Raw genomic sequence first — 16,329 nt, 5'->3', positions numbered from 1 at the left:
TGGGGACGTGGGAATGGGCCAGGCTTCCCCGCTGCTCCACGGCCGCGGGTCCCCACCCCCCGGGGCTCGGGCGAGCGCCCACGAACCGAGACCGGCCCGGTGCCAGCCGCGGTCAGGCAGGGGAGCAGCGGGCGCCGGGGAGGCCCCGGACTCCGGGAAGGAGGGGAGGCCAGCGTCACGCTCCGGCGTTGGAGTGGTTAGGGTCGGCTTCAACAGTCGGTGTGACTGTGGAAAGCTCGAGGCGGTCTCAGCCGTGTCCCTGGTCCTGGCCGGGGCGTGACTGTCGGGGACAAGGCCGCATGGGGCGGCCGTGGAATTGGGCTTTCGCGGCACTGGGGTTGGGGTCGTTCGTTCCTTAACGTGAATTATTTCAAATGCAACTAGAAGTCGGGGATCCGGGCCCGGGGGAGCAGGTGGGGCTCCTACACGGTCCTGTCTCTGGGGCGAGCCGGTCGGCTCCCTCACGAGCAAAGAGGAGGCCTTGGCGAATACGGACAGCCTCCGGGAGCCCGCGGGTCTCCAGGCCCCTCGCCCGGTCCGGTGCCCGGGGGGCGCTGCGTTCCCGCCGGGGGCCCTGAGCCCGCCTGCCAGGGCCACCGAAGACGTCCCGGCCGTCTCCTCCCTCGGAAGGACGAGCGAGCGGGAGGCTGCGGCCTGCGTACGTGAGGCTCAGACGCTGTCCCTCCGGAGCGGCTGCCCTCCAGGACCCTCACCTCGGGAGGCAGCCTGGGCCCGGCCCTGGCGCTGCGGGTCCGTGGGCCGCGAGTGGTCCGTGCTGCCAGCCGTGGGCCGTGGCGCCTGTGGCCGCCGTGCAGCCCGGGGCACGTGGCTCTGGCCTCCCGCTGTCTGTGCTCTACTTTCCCACGAGTCCCCACAGGAGCAGCTCCACGGTCATGGGACCGAAGCCAGAGCTGCAGCCTGGTGCTCGCCCGGGGGTCACGCAGTCACGTCGTGGGGGATGAGGTCACAGGGTTTGAGGCTGTGGGGGATGAGGTTACAGGGATGTGACCAAGGGGTCACAGCCTTGGGGGACGAGGCTGCAGGGGGGTGAGGTCACAGGGGATGAGACCATGGAGGTTGAGGGGGTGGGGGCCGAGGCCATGGGGATTGAGTCTGCAGGGGGATGAGGTCATGGGGGACAAGGCCGCAGGGATTGAGGCTATGAGGGTTGAGGCCACAGGGGATGAGGCCACAGGGGATGAGGTCACGGGGGAGAAGGCCGTGGGGGACAAGGCCGTGGGGGTCAAGGCTGTGGAGACGAGGCCATGGGAGGCCGTGGGGGGCAAGGCCTCGGGGGATGAGGCCATGGGGGGTCGAAGCCATGGGGGACGAGGCTGTGAGGATGAGGCCGTGGGGATGAGGCCGTGGGGACGAGGCCACAGGGTCGAGGCCGTGGGGGTCGAGGCATGTTGTGGGGAGGACACAGGGCCGGGGCGTTACTGAGGACGTCTGGATGGTCCTGGCGCTGACAGGTTTGGACAAAGGCGCTGCACCAGGCTACCCCGGCTTCGTGAGAGAAGGGGGAGGAAGCCGGTAAAGAGTATCCGATCCGCTTATTTCTGGTTGTGGTCCCACAGCTCGGGTCCAGGTCAGGTTTGCGGGCGCCTCCCGAGGGCCCGCCCCAGTGACCACCGCTGCCAGGTGGGCAGCTGCCCGGAGGAGGAAGGCCTTGGCCCCGGGGCCACCCAATGGGGGGACGAGATGCGGGGGCTGGGAGACGCCCCACGTGCTCCAGGATCCGCACGCTCACCTCGGGCAGGGGCCCAGCGATTCCCTGGCCACCCGCCTGGCGCAGCAGCTTCACCCACGGCTGCTCCGAGGGGACCGGGGCCGCAGGGGTCCCGAAGCAGCCACCCGCGGCAGAGCCGGGCCCGAGCGGCGTCACCAGGGAGCCTGGCTCCGGAGGCCCTGCCGCTCCTTGCCTTTGGGCTTGCCGTGCATTGATCCACGGTCCGGGCTCCCACACGTCTCCCTTACCCCGTTTCTACCCTAGTTTCGGAGAGAATTCAGTGATGGATCAGGTCCTGCGACACCCGGGCTCATCCGTCAGGCCCTCCTTACCGCCCATCACCTGGGCCCTGACCCGGTTAGCCACATGTCACGGCTTGTGAGACGCGGCCGGGTTGGCACCTACACCAGGTCGGGGGGCTACGGTCGGGGGGCTGTTTCCACGCAGGGGAGCTCGGCTATTTGGCTGGAGTACAGGGAGGGGGGGCTGCAACCCCTTGATATTTTAACCGACAAATTACTTGGGACCGTTTGAGAAAAGAGTGCGAGGCACGGTCACGTCTGAGACCCTCCGTCCCCGCCGCAGAGAAAGTGCACGACCTGAGCTTGCCAGACAGCTGGCTCTCCAGGCTCAGGGAGGATGCCAGCAAGTACCGTTCCGTGGGGCGTCACGTAAGAAGCGGCCCATGTCGCCCTTGCCCCAGGGGACCCCGACGTGGGGAAGAGCGTGGAGCGGGCCCCCCGAGTGCGCGGAGACGCTTTGGGGAAGGCCTAGCCGTGTTCCTCTCATATTTCCCTCTGTTTTTGCGGAAGGGCCCCCGGCAGGCCAGCCCTGAGGCTGCAACTGCTCCGGCAAGGAGAAAGCTCCGTGTCATTCTTCTTCCCCATTGGTGCCGCCTCCGGGGACGGTGCCTCAGTGGGATGCGACCATGTGCACGACGAGGGGTGCAGGGGTGCAGTAGCAGGAGCCCGGCTGTTTAAATGCCGCCTGCGGTTTTCTTCCGAGGTTGGCAGCGCATCGAGGACTGGAGTTGGAGAGGCCTCAGCCCTCGCCTCGCTCACGTGGCAACACGGGTGACACGGGGGGCCCAGCGGGGTCACAGCGAGAACAGAGCAGCCAAAGGACGGCCGTGCAGGCGGAGCAGCAGGAGGGCCCTGCGCGGGTGGGGCCCGGCGGCCGAGGGCTGGCTCCGCTGCGACGTCGCTGTGCAAGGAAGGACGCACGTGGTCGTTGTGCCGCGGGATTTTTATTTCATTTTATTTTTCCGCTGCTTATCACCCTCCCTCGGTGGGCGACCCCCATTTAGAAGTCGCTCTAGCCTTCTTGTGCGCTCGTCTTATTTTTCATCTTTGATTTCATTCTCACGCCAAAGGGACCTTTTGCGTGTGTCTTCACCGCTGATAATCAGGATACAAAGAACCCGTTGGGCTCCGCGGTGTGAAGATGGGCGACACCGGCCATCTGTGGCCTCGGGAACCAGCAGCTCTGTGTGGTTCCACGTCACACGTGCCCCACGAGCTGCTCTGGGCCGCGACCAGACGACAGCGCCGCACCGCTCGGCCCGGGGAGCATTCTCGTAACAGCAGCTCCTCCTCTGTTTGAGTTTCTGCCCAGTGGGAGCCTCCGAATAGCCCTTCTCGCGTAGATGGTTCTCTGCGAAGACCTTCGTCTGATCAACTGTGTGTCCAGCATTGCGGTTTGGTTTCTTTGTAGACTCAGCCCCCTCCCGCCCTGGATACGAGCCAGTCCCCCCGGCCGCTGCTCCTGGACACCTGCCGTCCAGGAAAGGAGGCGAATCCGGGCATAATTACGGTGCAAAGCGACGACTAAGCTCATAGGTAAAATAACACGCTGGAAAGGCACCTACCATGCCTGGCGGAGCAAGAGGATTCGGGGGCAGGTGACATCTGTGCTGCTCGGGGGGGCGGGAGGCTTTCCTTGGCAGGGAAGAGGGGGCGGTGCAGCATCCTCGTTCGAAGTCACAGAAACACGACAAAGAAGCACGTGTGGACGGGACACGTGGCAAAGGCGAACGGCAGCCAAGACACGGGGCTGGAGTAAGACGCGGTCACACGGGCCTTCCGTGTGGCGCGGGGAGGGTCTGTTCGTCCACAGGGGCCTGGAAGGTGCAGCACCCATTCCCGTGGGGTAGATCTGCTCTCTCTGCCTCCAATTCATCGCCGAGGCAGAGAGAAACACAGCTGAGCGGCCCCGGCTCCCGCCTGTGCAGCACTAGGCTTCTCGGAGCCGCCACTTCCCGTGGGGGCCGAGGCAGCCAGATTTCCGGTGGCGGCTCAGCCCCGCCGTCCCCCCGACACGGTCCCTGAGCTGCGGGCCCTCGCTGTGGCTGGAAGGGAGCCCGGGGCGGCGTTGCCCTGAGACCGTGGCTTTGGCACCCGCGTGCTCCCCGCGGCAGGCCCTCGACTCGGGGCAAGGAGCCTGGGGCACGCACTCCGCATCCATATTTTCGTCGTTGGGTGATTGCAAAGTGGGCGAGTGCACCTAAATGCAGCGGGACTCATGTCCTGCAGGCTGCAGGCTGGCTCCTCAGCAGCCCCGCCATCGGCCGTGTGACCCAGCAGCTGGCACTGGGCGCCCGCCAGACGCAACCACACAGCGCCAGTAGATTATCAGCTCCCCCCGGGCAGAACTTTGTCCCGCGTGCTCTCTCCTGCTTAATACTTATGAACATCCAGTGGTGTCGTGGTTTATCTGTACGGGGACATCAACCGGAATGTGTCAGGACTTCCACGAATGGAGATCTATGTGTGGGGGGGTCATGCGTAGACTCACGGGTGTGTGTACATGGATGCGTATGGACCCATCGCCCCATTTGTGTGAATTTCCGAGATGCATTAAGCTGCGAGACCATCAGACATTTTTGTCTTGTTTTAAAAATCACACATATGGGATCCCTGGGTGGCGCAGCGGTTTGGCGCCTGCCTTTGGCCCAGGGCGCGATCCTGGAGACCCAGGATCGAATCCCACGTCAGGCTCCCGGTGCATGGAGCCTGCTTCTCCCTCTGCCTATGTCTCTGCCTCTCTCTCTCTCTCTCCCTGTGTGACTATCATAAATAAATTTAAAAAAAAAAAATTTAAAAAAAAAAAAAAAAAATCACACATATATGCGTACAACCGTTATTTTGTGTTATGTGTACATGCGTACGTGTATATGTGCATGGACGAGTCACCCCATTATATGAATTTTCCAATCTTGGTACGTGTGCTGCCGAAGCAAGCACTTGTATGAATTTCCCAGATGTGTGAAACGATCAGTGATTATCAGACATTTTTGTTTGTTCTACTGAAACCAAGTCTTCATGGGAAACGTTTCTGGAAGCGTTGGAAGGGCGAGTTCTGGAGTCCACTCGCTCCTTTTGAGTCTGTCTTCATCTCCTAGCTCTCTGTCCTCGGGTGGGTGGCAATCTTTCGGAGTCTCTGTGTTCTCCTCTAATAAATGACAGTAGCAGTAACCCCCTCGTAGGGCTGCCGTGTTCACCAAATGGGCGCCCGTGTAACCCGACTGGTACGCGGTGAACATTGCAGAAATGCTGGTAAGTGATACCTCATGCATGTTAGAACTGGTTCTCGGACATTGGGGCCGTCATCGTGACCATTAGGATTGCAGGGAAACCTAGCTGGCATCCGCAAGTCCGATCGAGACTCAGAAAATTATTCGCCCCTCTATTCAGTGGCCCCCGACTCTCCAGCCTCTGCGTGGTTATTGTCTGGTCTTTAAATGTTCACGTAGCGCCCCTTCTTTGCAGACTATCAGCTATCACGTTCCAAAATCATGGTTTTCTTCTTCCTTTAGTGTTTCACTGACAAATCAAATAACCCAATTTATTTAAATTCTATCTAATGTAGCAATTTAGAGGCACCTGAGGGGCCCAGTCAGCTAAGAGCCCGACTCTTAATTTCGGCCCAGGTCGTGATCTCAGGGTCGTGAGATCGAGCCCTAAATCAGGCTCCACGTTCAGCACAAAGTCCACTTGGCCCCCTCCCTCCCCCCACTCGCACGAGCACGCTCTCTCTTCTCTCTCAAATAAATAAATGTTTACTATTTTTTGAAATAAAATAAAGTAGGGGGGCACTTGATGGGATGAACACTGGGTGTTATTCTATATGTTGGCAAATTGAACACCAATAAAAAATAAATTTATAAAAAAAATAAAATAAAGTAGGAATTTAAAGGCTCTGATTGAACATCCGAGTCTGCTTTAGTGTCGTGTCTGCACGCTGTGCTGTCTGTTTTAGCCACTCAAAGATCTTTTCAGCTAATTTCAAGAGTATTAGCTACGGAAAGACAGATACTGCATGAGCTCATTTATGCGCAGCATCTGAAACAAAGTCAGAAGCATAGGAGGGAAGGAAGAGGAAGGAAGGAAGGAAGGAAGGAAGGAAGGAAGGAAGGAAGGAAGGAAGGAAGGAAGAAGGAGGGAGGGATGGAGAGGAGGGAGGGAGGGAGGAAGGAAGGAAGGAAGGAAGGAAGGAAGGAAGGAAGGAAGGAGGGAAGGAGGGAAGGAAGGAAGGAAGGAGGGAAGGAGGGAAGGAAGGAAGGAAGGAGGAAAGGAAGGAAGGGAGAGGGAAGGAAGGAAGGAAGGAAGGAAGGAAGGAAGGAAGGAAGGAAGGAAGAAGGAAGGAAGGAGGAAGGAGGAAAGGAGGGAAGGAAGGAAGGAGGAAAGGAAGGAAGGGAGAGGGAAGGAAGGAGGAAGGAAGGAAGAGAAGAAAGGAAGGAAGGAAGGAAGGAAGGAAGGAAGGAAGGAAGGAAGGAAGGAAGGAAGAGAGAAGGAAGGAGGGAAGGAAGGAAGGAGGAAAGGAAGGAAGAGAGAGGAAGGAAGGAAGGAAGGAAGGAAGGAAGGAAGGAAGGAAGGAAGGAAAGGAGGAAGGAGGGAAGGAAGGAGGGAAGGAAGGAAGGAGGTAAGGGAGGAAGGAAGGAGAGAAGGGAGGAAGGAGGGAAGGAAGGAGGGAGGGAAGGAGGGAAGGGAGGAAGGAGGGAAAGGAGGAAGGAGGGAAGGGAGGAAGGACATTATGTGAGTTGATGGGTACATTAGCTTAATTATGGGGACGATTTCCTGGGGTGTCCGTGTACCAGAACACCAAGCGGCACACCTTAGATGTATATGATTTTTATTTGACAATCATAGTTCAATGAAGCTGGGGAAAATCAAATTGCAGTTGAACGTAATACAATTGTGGCATAATTTTTAAGTAGGCTCCATGCTGACTGTGGAGCCTAATGTAGGGCTTGAGCTCAAGACCCTGAGATCAAGACCTGAGCTGAGGTCAAGAGTCGGACACGTGACTAACTGAGCCTCCCAGGCACCCCCTGTGGCATAATTGTTTGAAAAAATCATCTACAGGAGGTGCCTGGGGGGCTCCGTGGGTGAAGCGTCTGCCTTGGGCTCAGGTTATGATCTCAGGTCCTGGGATCGCGTCCTATGTTGGGCTCCCTGGTCAGCGGGGGATGCTTCTCCCTCTCCCCCTGCCCCACGTGTTCTCTCTCTCCCTCTCTCTCTCTAATAAATAAAATCTTTAAAAAAAAAAAAAAGATTACCTACAGTGCGTACAAAAGACGCTGCTGCTATCAAGGTACCTCTGGAAAAGCGAGAAGATGCTCTTAAAATCTTACATTTGTTCCTGAGCAACGCAGGATGTTAAACGTTGGTACCTTTAGTGACTCAACAAAGAACTAATTGTACCTAATCTTTTTAAAGCCCAATATGGTTTATACATTTAAAAAAAAAATCTATGCAAACTTCTTCTGGTTTTAAGAAATCACAAAAGCACGTACTAGCTCAGCCCATCCAGAACCACATCTCAGCCCCTTGGTCAGACAGCGTGTGTTATGTTTCTTGATTTGGGGAAGGATAATTTTTTTTAATTTTTTTTAGGGGGGAGGATAATTTTTAAATAAACAAATCCTCATGGGCCTTAGCTCATTACTTTCCATGAAAATATCGTGTAAGAGACAGAACTGCCACGGTGTAGTCTCTGTGAACGGCATCCCCTGAAGCTGTACAGGGATATCATTATTCTTTTTTTTTTTTAAGTAGATTTATTTATTTTATGGAGAGATTGCCCATGCAAGTGTGGGGAGGAGCAGAGGGAGAGAATCTCCAGCAGACTCCCCACTGAGCACGAAGCCCTACGCGGAGCTCGACCCAGGACCCTGATCCTGCCCTGAGCCAAGAGTCAGGCGCCCCACCAAGGGAATTGCCAGGCGCCCCTCGGAAGTAGTAACTGTATATTTTTAGTGACCCTGTGTTTATAAGTATTATATGCTTTAATTTTGAAACACTAAGTGCCTCTCACCTTGCCTCTCCTCTGATTAGCGCCACCCTCTACCCCACGCACACAGTGTGACAGTCCCACAGTTTCCAGAACACACTGTGTTCTCTCTTACCCGTGGACTGTGGGGCCTCCATGCTTGCTGCTCATTCTCTTTGGAAAGCCCTATCCCTGTTTCTTTTTTCTTTTATTTTTTTAAAATATTTTATTTATTTATTCATGAGAGACACAGACAGAGGCAGAGACACAGGCAGAGGGAGAAGCAGGCTCCCTGCGGGGAGCCCGATGTGGGACTCAATCCCGGGTCTCCAGGATCACGCCCTGGGCTGAAGGCAGATGCTCGACCCCTGAACCACCCGGGCATCCCGCGTCCCTGATTCTTAGACTCGGATGCATCCATCAGAACTCAAGTGAAACGAGGCATCACCTCCCACTTGAGGCCTCTCCATGCAGGTGTGCTGGGCCAGGCACCCCCCGGGCGTTCCCACCGCACCCACAGGTCCACCGTGTCTTAGCCCTTACACACTGTTGTGTGCCTGCAGCCTGCGCTGAGCTGGACACTCCTCCAGGACACGGTCCCCGATCTCGTCTCTGTTCGCCTTGTCTGGCACGTAGCAGCGACTCCGTAACTGGCAAATGGTTTCATGAATATCTTCCCCCTTGTGAGACAACAATGATGACGATGACACCGTACTTCCCAGTGGTGGAGCGCACGTATCATGATCCACTAAGTTTGAAATTAATGTCAACATTTGGGAACGTCGGCGTAAATGCTTGGGCGAGGGGAGGGGCCTAAGGGCTCCCGGTGCTGTGACCCGTGTCGTTTTCTCCAGGTAGGAAACTCTTTGCAGGTGAGTGTTGACATCACAGGACAAGAAGGCAGAGAACGTCAACTGCAACCCTTTTGTGTTTTATTTTGCATCGTGTTGTTTTTTGTTCTGCTTTTTCAGGTCACAAACGCTGCTGCCAACTCCCACGGCCAGCTGACCCTTCACGTCAAGCCTTTCCTCGTGTGTGGAGGGGACGCGTTTACCCAGTCCAACTTCGACGGCTGCATCACTTCGGCCTTGTGCGTCGTGGAAGCTTTAAAGAAGCATATTTAGCACCTGTGTCTTTATCCTCTACATGAGCTTCGGGGTTTTGTGTTCACAGTTTCCCGTTATTGATTATTTCGCTTTCTATTTTGTTGAGAGAAGTGACTGGGAAGTTTTCCATATGGGGTATAAAATTGATTTTTATGATTTTGGTAGTTACAGCACCCCGTGCTAGGATGAAAACCCCTTGTCCCCTACACCTTTCGCGGCGTCTTGAATTGCCGTGACGACTCTTCGTTAGACGACTGGTCCCCAGGAAGCGTGTCAAGTCGAAGGAGCGGTTCATGCTCCAAAACCTTTGCTCTTTTGAAAATTTCCATTCCAAATAAAGAATGATTATTATTATCAGCGCCTCATTTTTAATCTTCAGATGCGTCCCGGATTCGGTGTGCCTGCCTGTCGCTGAGCTACAAGGTTCCCCCAAACTGTGGACAACAGAGTGTGAGCTCTGTCTCTCTAGTTACTAAGCGATCCCGAACTCCAGGTCGTAGATGTCGTCTCTACCGTTGTGGTTTGCAGGGCAACGGACCCACAAACCTCTCTTTGAATCTTCGCGACATAACCAGATGCAACTCGACTCTCCCAAGTCATATGGTGGTTTTTTAACCTTAAAAAAAAAAAATTCAGTCTTAACATGAAAGGTAAAAGTTAAATAGAAACCGAGAGAGAATATATCGATCCTCACCCTCTGCTGCCCGTTGGCTGGTGCGTTCCCTTCACGCGCTCTCCAGGATGTGCTGTGGCATTTCGACCGCGTCGGGCTTAATGAATTTAATACAACAAGAAAATTTACTGAACTGGAAAATAGATGCACTTAAAATAGTTCGATATTTGCCAACTTACTGGTTCAGCATATCACCCACATGCTTCAGTGACCCACCTGCTTCCCGTCACTCGCTGCCTGGACAGAAATTGATCTCCGGCCTTCTAAACAAGCTACTTGTCGCTAACGGAAGAGGGCACGGAATGTGACTTCTGGGATGATGAGATGAACAATATTGAGATTTCTTTCATCGTTTTGGCCCACATTGGATTAACATTTGTCTTCCTTTTGGCTTTACCCTCAACGCGTGGCAGAAAAGACATTCAGACGTGCCAACTGTCTTGTGTTGGACTAACGTAGCTCTGGAAACATTTGACCGAAAGCATCCCGGAGCTTTAAGAACAATGTTCTATTCGTCTCACGAACGCGCATCCTCCAAAGAAAAGAGCAAAAAAAAAAAAAAAAATACTTATGTGGGGTTCGGGGGCGAGTTACTTAAAGAAAAGATTCTTCTAGGTCATCACTGAGGACTTCTATTATCCACTCGTTTAAATGTGTTTCCCTAATATTTCTGCATCTGTTTTGAGAAATCTATGGCACCTACGGGCAAAGCCTCAACCGTGCTTAGTAGGTAAATCATTGGTACTGAACTATTTTAGGCATTTTGAAAAGTCATTTTACGCGTAGATCCACCTCGGCAAAGAAAAGGCCAATTTTCTGCCGCCCGGATAAGGAAATAAAATGTATCCAGTGCTTGCGTTCTTTATTTCCATCCACGCCTGTTCCTTCAGATCTTGGAATTGGCAGAAAAATATCTTGGGCTGGAAGGCATCCCAGTGGGCCGCGAACGTCGGATGGCCGGGATGCCCTAAGATACCCAGGGCCAGGGTGTCCGGCGCCCCCGGGAAATGGGGGTCGGCAGTGTTTGGAGCAGTTGCCGAGGAGGATGTACGTCAGCCCACAGGACCACACAGCACTGCGGTATTTCCAAACAAGAACTTTTATTAAATCAAGCCAGCCAAGGAAAGCTGCTGTGTTTTGAAAGGAGCGTATTTAAGTGAGAAACGGCTTGAGCAGTGGGGTGATTTAATACTTGTTAGCTGATAAATATAGCCTTCGCCAGAATAAGACTTTATGATGCAGCGTTGAAAAGCTTAATTACTGAAGCGTCTATGCAGGTCCCTCTTGCTCAGGCAGCCAGGGTGACAAATTATAGCCATGGAAGGGTATTTTTCACCGTTGGCATTTCTGAAGCGGAGAAGTATGTCTAAAAACATCGGGAAGGCAGTAGTAATCCCAGACCAGCTATTGCTGAGGGGAAGAAAAGGACCCTTCATTGAGTCACCAAGCTTTCTGTGCAAAATGCCACCATCCCCGCCCCCTGCCTACCCACCACCTTGGTGAGTAGAAGGAACAAGGTCAGTTGTACATTCATCTGGTGTTTTACACGCATCCAAGTACATACGTGTCTATATTCACCCAAGTAGGTGCCCACCACGTGTGTTCTGTGTAAAGGATATGCTCACACATACGTGCGTGTGCCCGGACGGGGACACACTGTGCACGTAATACACTCAACGGAAACGCCAGAGGCGGAGCCCTCGTGTCTGCAGGCCGCCTCCACTTCCAGGGCACCGCGCTGCGGCAGCGGCCGGCCCTCAGGGCTGGACTGGGGTCTTGGCTGCCGCCGGTCAGGGCCCACCGTGCGGCCCACCTGCCCGCCTTCGCCTCGGGAGCCGACACGCACGCTCAGGTGATGTTCGGTGCGTCTGAAAGGGGCTAAAGGCTCCAGAAGTCCAGGCTCCGCGGCTGATACTCCGCGATTCCCACCTGCTGGCTCATTCCCTCGCTCGCTGTGAGGAATCGCCGGTCCCGGGGATGCTGTGCACCTGTCCTGCCCTCTGCACACCTGTCCCCGCTCCCATTCCCCTGCCCTCTGTCCTCTCCTTCCCACCTCTGCTTTGCCTCCCGCTTCTCCCGCCGTGCCCAGTCCTCCATTCTCAGAAACCCGGAACGTGAGCGCAATCACGTTGGCATTCCTAGTATTTGCGGTTCCCTGTTTTAGTATTTTCCCCCCCTCCCCCTCCCCTAAAATTTTAAACAATCTGACTTTTTATTCGAGTTGGTCAGACAATCCTTATTTTGATTTTCAGAAGTAATGCGAGAATTTAAAGCTGACGATCGCTCCCAGGGATCTCAGTGCTAAGAACCCACACGGGTCTACGCAAAGCGTGGCTCCGGGCTCCGTGCTGGACGCAGTGGAGCATAGTCCGCGATGTCCACCCAAAGATTCCAGGTAGGGGCGGACAAGTGCCCCCTGGAGCGGCAGGCAGGGCAAACGTACACGCGCTGTCATCACAGGCAGCGAATAAGATCCTCTAGCTCAAGAAGCTGGGAGCCGTAAAAGAAAGAACTAGGTTGCCCTGGGAAGGGGTCCCTGAACGGATGCCGACGTGTGTCCGTCAAGCACGCCCTACAGCGAGCGGCCCTCCCTGCGCCCCAAACCCCGGCTGACCCGGCTGACTCTGGTAGTCTACGCTGCCCGTGCCTGCGGTGCAGACAGGTGAGTGCCCCCAGCGGGGAAGGGCCCCGTGGAACCCAGAGTGTCGTCTGCGGGAAGAAGACAGAGGCCCGGCAGACCTCAGAGTAGCTGCCACAGCCCCGAGCTGCCCGGCTCCCGTTGGGCAGGGGCCTGTGCTCCAGCCAGTGCCATCCAGCCAGGGGAGCCAGGGAAGGTTGAAACGTGCTACGGTCTTTGTTCCCTCCTCTACGGACAGTGGCGATGATCCGCGGAAGGGTTCCCAGCGGCCTGCGGCAGGTGGGCCTGCTCGGCAGACGGAGCCCTGAAGAGCGTGTCCATTCAGAACACACGGAGAAAATTAAATTAATTAATTAATTAATTAAATTTAAAAAATTAATAAAATAAAATAAAATAAAAAATTAATAAAATAAGATAAAATAAATAAATAAAATAAAATAAAATAAAATAAAATAAAATAAAAACAGTAACACACGGAGAGTCCTAGGAACCTGGGATGTCCATGTTTGGAGGGGCTCGGAGGCCACTTAGACCAGTTCGTAGCCCCCCGGGGTGTTTGAATCTTCATGAGGAACTACAGAAAGCTGTGGATCTTCTCCTGAGAGTGACAACAGAAATGCACATAGACACATAGACTCGTCGCCCTGTTCTGGAGTCTGCTGGCCAGCTGCCTGGTTTTGTAAATAAAGTTTTATTGGAACACAGCCTTGCCCATCCGTGTGCGTTGTCTCTGGCCGTGTTTGCCTTGCAACAGTTTGCCACAGAGACCGTATGACCTGCAAAGCCTGAAAGAGTTACCATCTGGTCCTTTAAGAAAAAAAAAATTGCTGACTCCTGTTCTGGAGGGTTGCAGGCCTCGCCATCTATTTTTAGACGCTCAGAGGTCTGTGAACCCCAGATTAAGAACCTCTAAATCTCAGCCCTATCACTTTATGTAAATACAGGCTTATCTTAGATCCACACATCTGGTCCATTGTTCCTTGATCCTAGGCCTCGTTGTAAAGCCTTTAAGGCACGCGGGCAGCTTTGCAGTTAAGAGCGCATCCTCTGGAGTTAGACAGATCCGAGTTTTAATCCAGACTTTGCGCCTCATTGTGTGACCTTGAGGCCCTTAAACAACCTCGTAGCCTGCTTCATCATCTGAGGAATGAGTTCAAGGATTTTTATCTCATTTAACTCCAAAGATTGTTGGGAGGCGTGAATATGCAAACAACCCTCGCAGGGTGCTGGACACACAGGAGGGGCTTAAAAAGACGATGGGAGGAGGAGAAAGGAGAAGCAGAGCCTCCTGGTGCTTGCAGGCTCCCGTGAGGGCCAGTGTCCTTTGCATTTACGTGGGACACGGGAGAGCTGACGGCAAGGCGAGCGAGCGAGCGAGCGAGCGTGCTGAGAGCAGATACGCGGCCACACACAAGCTGAAAAGCTCCGGGTTTCTTCAAACCTTCGGGTAACGGAACGGCGGTGTCTACCTGAGACCGGCTCCGGGCCACTTTCTCTCGTTCTGCTCCAGGTTGGTAAGTGGACCCCTGTCACTTGGGGGGATAAGGTGGCTTGCTCGATGCGGACTTTGGGAGGAAGCCGGGGTGGGCGGCTCCCGGGAGTAGGGCAGGGGTACAGTGTCGGCCCATTCTCTGCAGTGAACCGTGCCTTCTCCTCCGCGAGCCTGTGTGCAAAAACCTGCACGCTTCCACGGGATCCTTCAGATTATTTACTCTGAAATGCTGTGAAAACTGGAAGTGGGTTATTTTCACGTTCTTCACACGTTTGGCCGAGGATACAGATGCGTTTCCCGTCCTTGGCCTTCATTTAAAAATGAAACTCAATCCCTGGCAGGTTCCGTGACACTGTGGTGGCTCCATGACACGTCGAAACCATTGCTTACTAGCTGTGCGATCTCGGACCAGTTCCTTAGGTCTCTAAGCCTCAGGGTGTTCGCCAGTAAAATGAGGATACTAATTTTACCCACCTTAGGATTACTCTGAGGCTTATAGAGTATCAATGTAAGGGCTTTGGCTCGTGCCTTGCAGCTAGAAAATGCTCGATAAATTTGAGCTGTCGGCGTTACTATTATCATTAGTGAACTGTGACTTAGGAAAACAGCCATCTGGCCAACCACCACTGCATTTGCAAGTAGTAGAGATGCTTTAGACTCGGCTGGGGAGCCAGGCCAGTGTTTGTGAAGCTCACTGGGGACTGTGCTCAGGTGCCACTGCAAGTTTGGGCTCAGAGTCAGAAATCCTTTTTGTTCAGAAATCCTTGTTGACTCTTGAGTGAACGAATGCATCAATGCCCTATGGCTTCTTGCTGTGCTCCTTGACTTACGGGGCACCCGGCTTCCCTCCAGCCAATCGGCTCTTCCCGCCCTGTGACACCACTCGCGTGTGTACTTACTCATTTAGCATCTACTTGCCACCCAAACCACAAGACCCACAGAAGCGGGGCCTGACATACGGGAAGTACACAGTAAAAATCTGTTGATCCAGCAAACGAATGAATTCAACTAATTAACATTTCTTATTCTAATTTTAGCAAATACCAAAGGGAAACAGTGCTGATACAGAATGATCCCGTAGAACAAAATTGTACCAGCCTTGTCCCCAGTAGAGGAGGAAATCACGGCGGTACCGACCCTCCCCCAGCATCGCTCCTCTTCAGAGTCAATAGGTGATCTCGTACTTCACGCTGCCTGCCGGTATTTGGCAAGTCCTTATTTGGAGGTGGGAAGATGTGGGAGAGCTGCTCTACCATTTGAAACTGCCTAATAAACACTTGCGCTTCACTTCTCATCATTTTGCCTACTATTTAAAGGTTTCTGCCTACGAAGCCAAAAATTCGAGCAAAGTAATGAGCCAGATTACAGAAGCCTGCTGAGTCTGTTTTTAATATCCTACCTGAAAAGCTGGAGACCTATATATTGGAATTCATTAAGACTACAGATAATTGAATTACCTGGAGAGGGAGCTTATGTGAATTTCAATTTAATAATTATTAAGCCACAAATCCCTTTTTTTGTACCAACTTCTACACTGATGTCTTTCCAGAATGCTTGGTTCACTTTTTCTTTTCTTTTCTTTCTTTCTCTTTCTTTTTTTTTTTTTTTTTTTAGTGCCTATACATCACATATTATGGTATATGGTACACGTAGCATATGAAAGTTGAATAAATCTTGCAAAGCTTTAGAACTGAGATTTCATTAGAATATAGCAAGCTCCATGAGGACCAAGATTTTTGTCTTTTTCCTTCACTATGGAATCCCCAGTATCCAGAATCATGCCCGGCACATATTGAATGACTAATTCAAGAACATTCAGACCATCAGCAATTAGGAAGCTAGATTATATACTTAAAACATGTAGCAAAGGAAATGGAAAACAATTCATAAATTCTGACAAGGTACAAAAAATGAGAATGAAAAAACTTTGGGTCTTACTTAGGAATATGTAAGCAAGTTCTGTAAGGATAGTGATCATGTCTAAATTATCTAAAATATTTCCCCAACACCTAGCATATGGTAGGTCACATAGTAGACCCTGAATATATTTTTGTTGAATAAGTAAATGATTAAAAGAGCAAAATGCTTTAGGGGCAGCTGGGTGGCTCAGTGGTTGAACATCTGCCTCTGGCTCAGGGCGTGACCCCAGGGTGCCGGGATCGAGTTCTGCATCGAGTTCCCTGCAAGGAGCCTGCTTCTCCCTCTGCCTGTGTCTCTGCCTCTCTCTCTCTGTCTCTCATGCATAAATAAATAATCTTTAAAAAGAAGAAGAAGAAAATGTTTTAGTGAAGATGAGCACTACATTCTAAAAAAGCCAGAAGGAACTTCTGGAAATACAGCATTTACAATGGTCCATCTCTGTGTAGTTGGTGTGCTTGCACCAGAGTGGGGGACGTGATGCTTTCCCCATGCAAACAGCAT

General features: G+C 53.0%; 1 protein-coding gene across 8 annotated transcripts in view; it reads left to right on the top strand.

Annotated features, from left to right (window-relative positions):
• Window positions 1-16,329, top strand: part of RNLS (renalase, FAD dependent amine oxidase) — a 273,338-nt gene that overhangs the window by 232,174 nt on the left and 24,835 nt on the right. For 3 of the 8 annotated variants that reach the window (XM_025441411.3, XM_049102115.1, XM_049102112.1), the window contains one exon: window positions 8,971-9,459. The exons of 3 other annotated variants lie outside the window; for them this stretch is intronic. In XM_025441411.3, the coding sequence (XP_025297196.3) occupies window positions 8,971-9,123 (153 nt within the window). In that variant the 3' untranslated portion in view covers window positions 9,124-9,459. Of the gene's footprint in view, window positions 1-8,970; window positions 9,460-14,945; window positions 15,109-16,329 lie in introns of those variants that run through there. 2 more of the 8 variants (XR_007406285.1, XR_007406284.1) reach the window with 2 other exon arrangements.

The sequence above is a fragment of the Canis lupus genome, chromosome 26 (genome assembly GCF_003254725.2).
Source record: "Canis lupus dingo isolate Sandy chromosome 26, ASM325472v2, whole genome shotgun sequence".
In the NCBI taxonomy this organism is placed as follows: Eukaryota; Metazoa; Chordata; class Mammalia; order Carnivora; family Canidae; genus Canis; species Canis lupus.
Note: the sequence above shows the minus strand (reverse complement) of the source record. Positions and strands in the feature narration are given on the sequence as shown.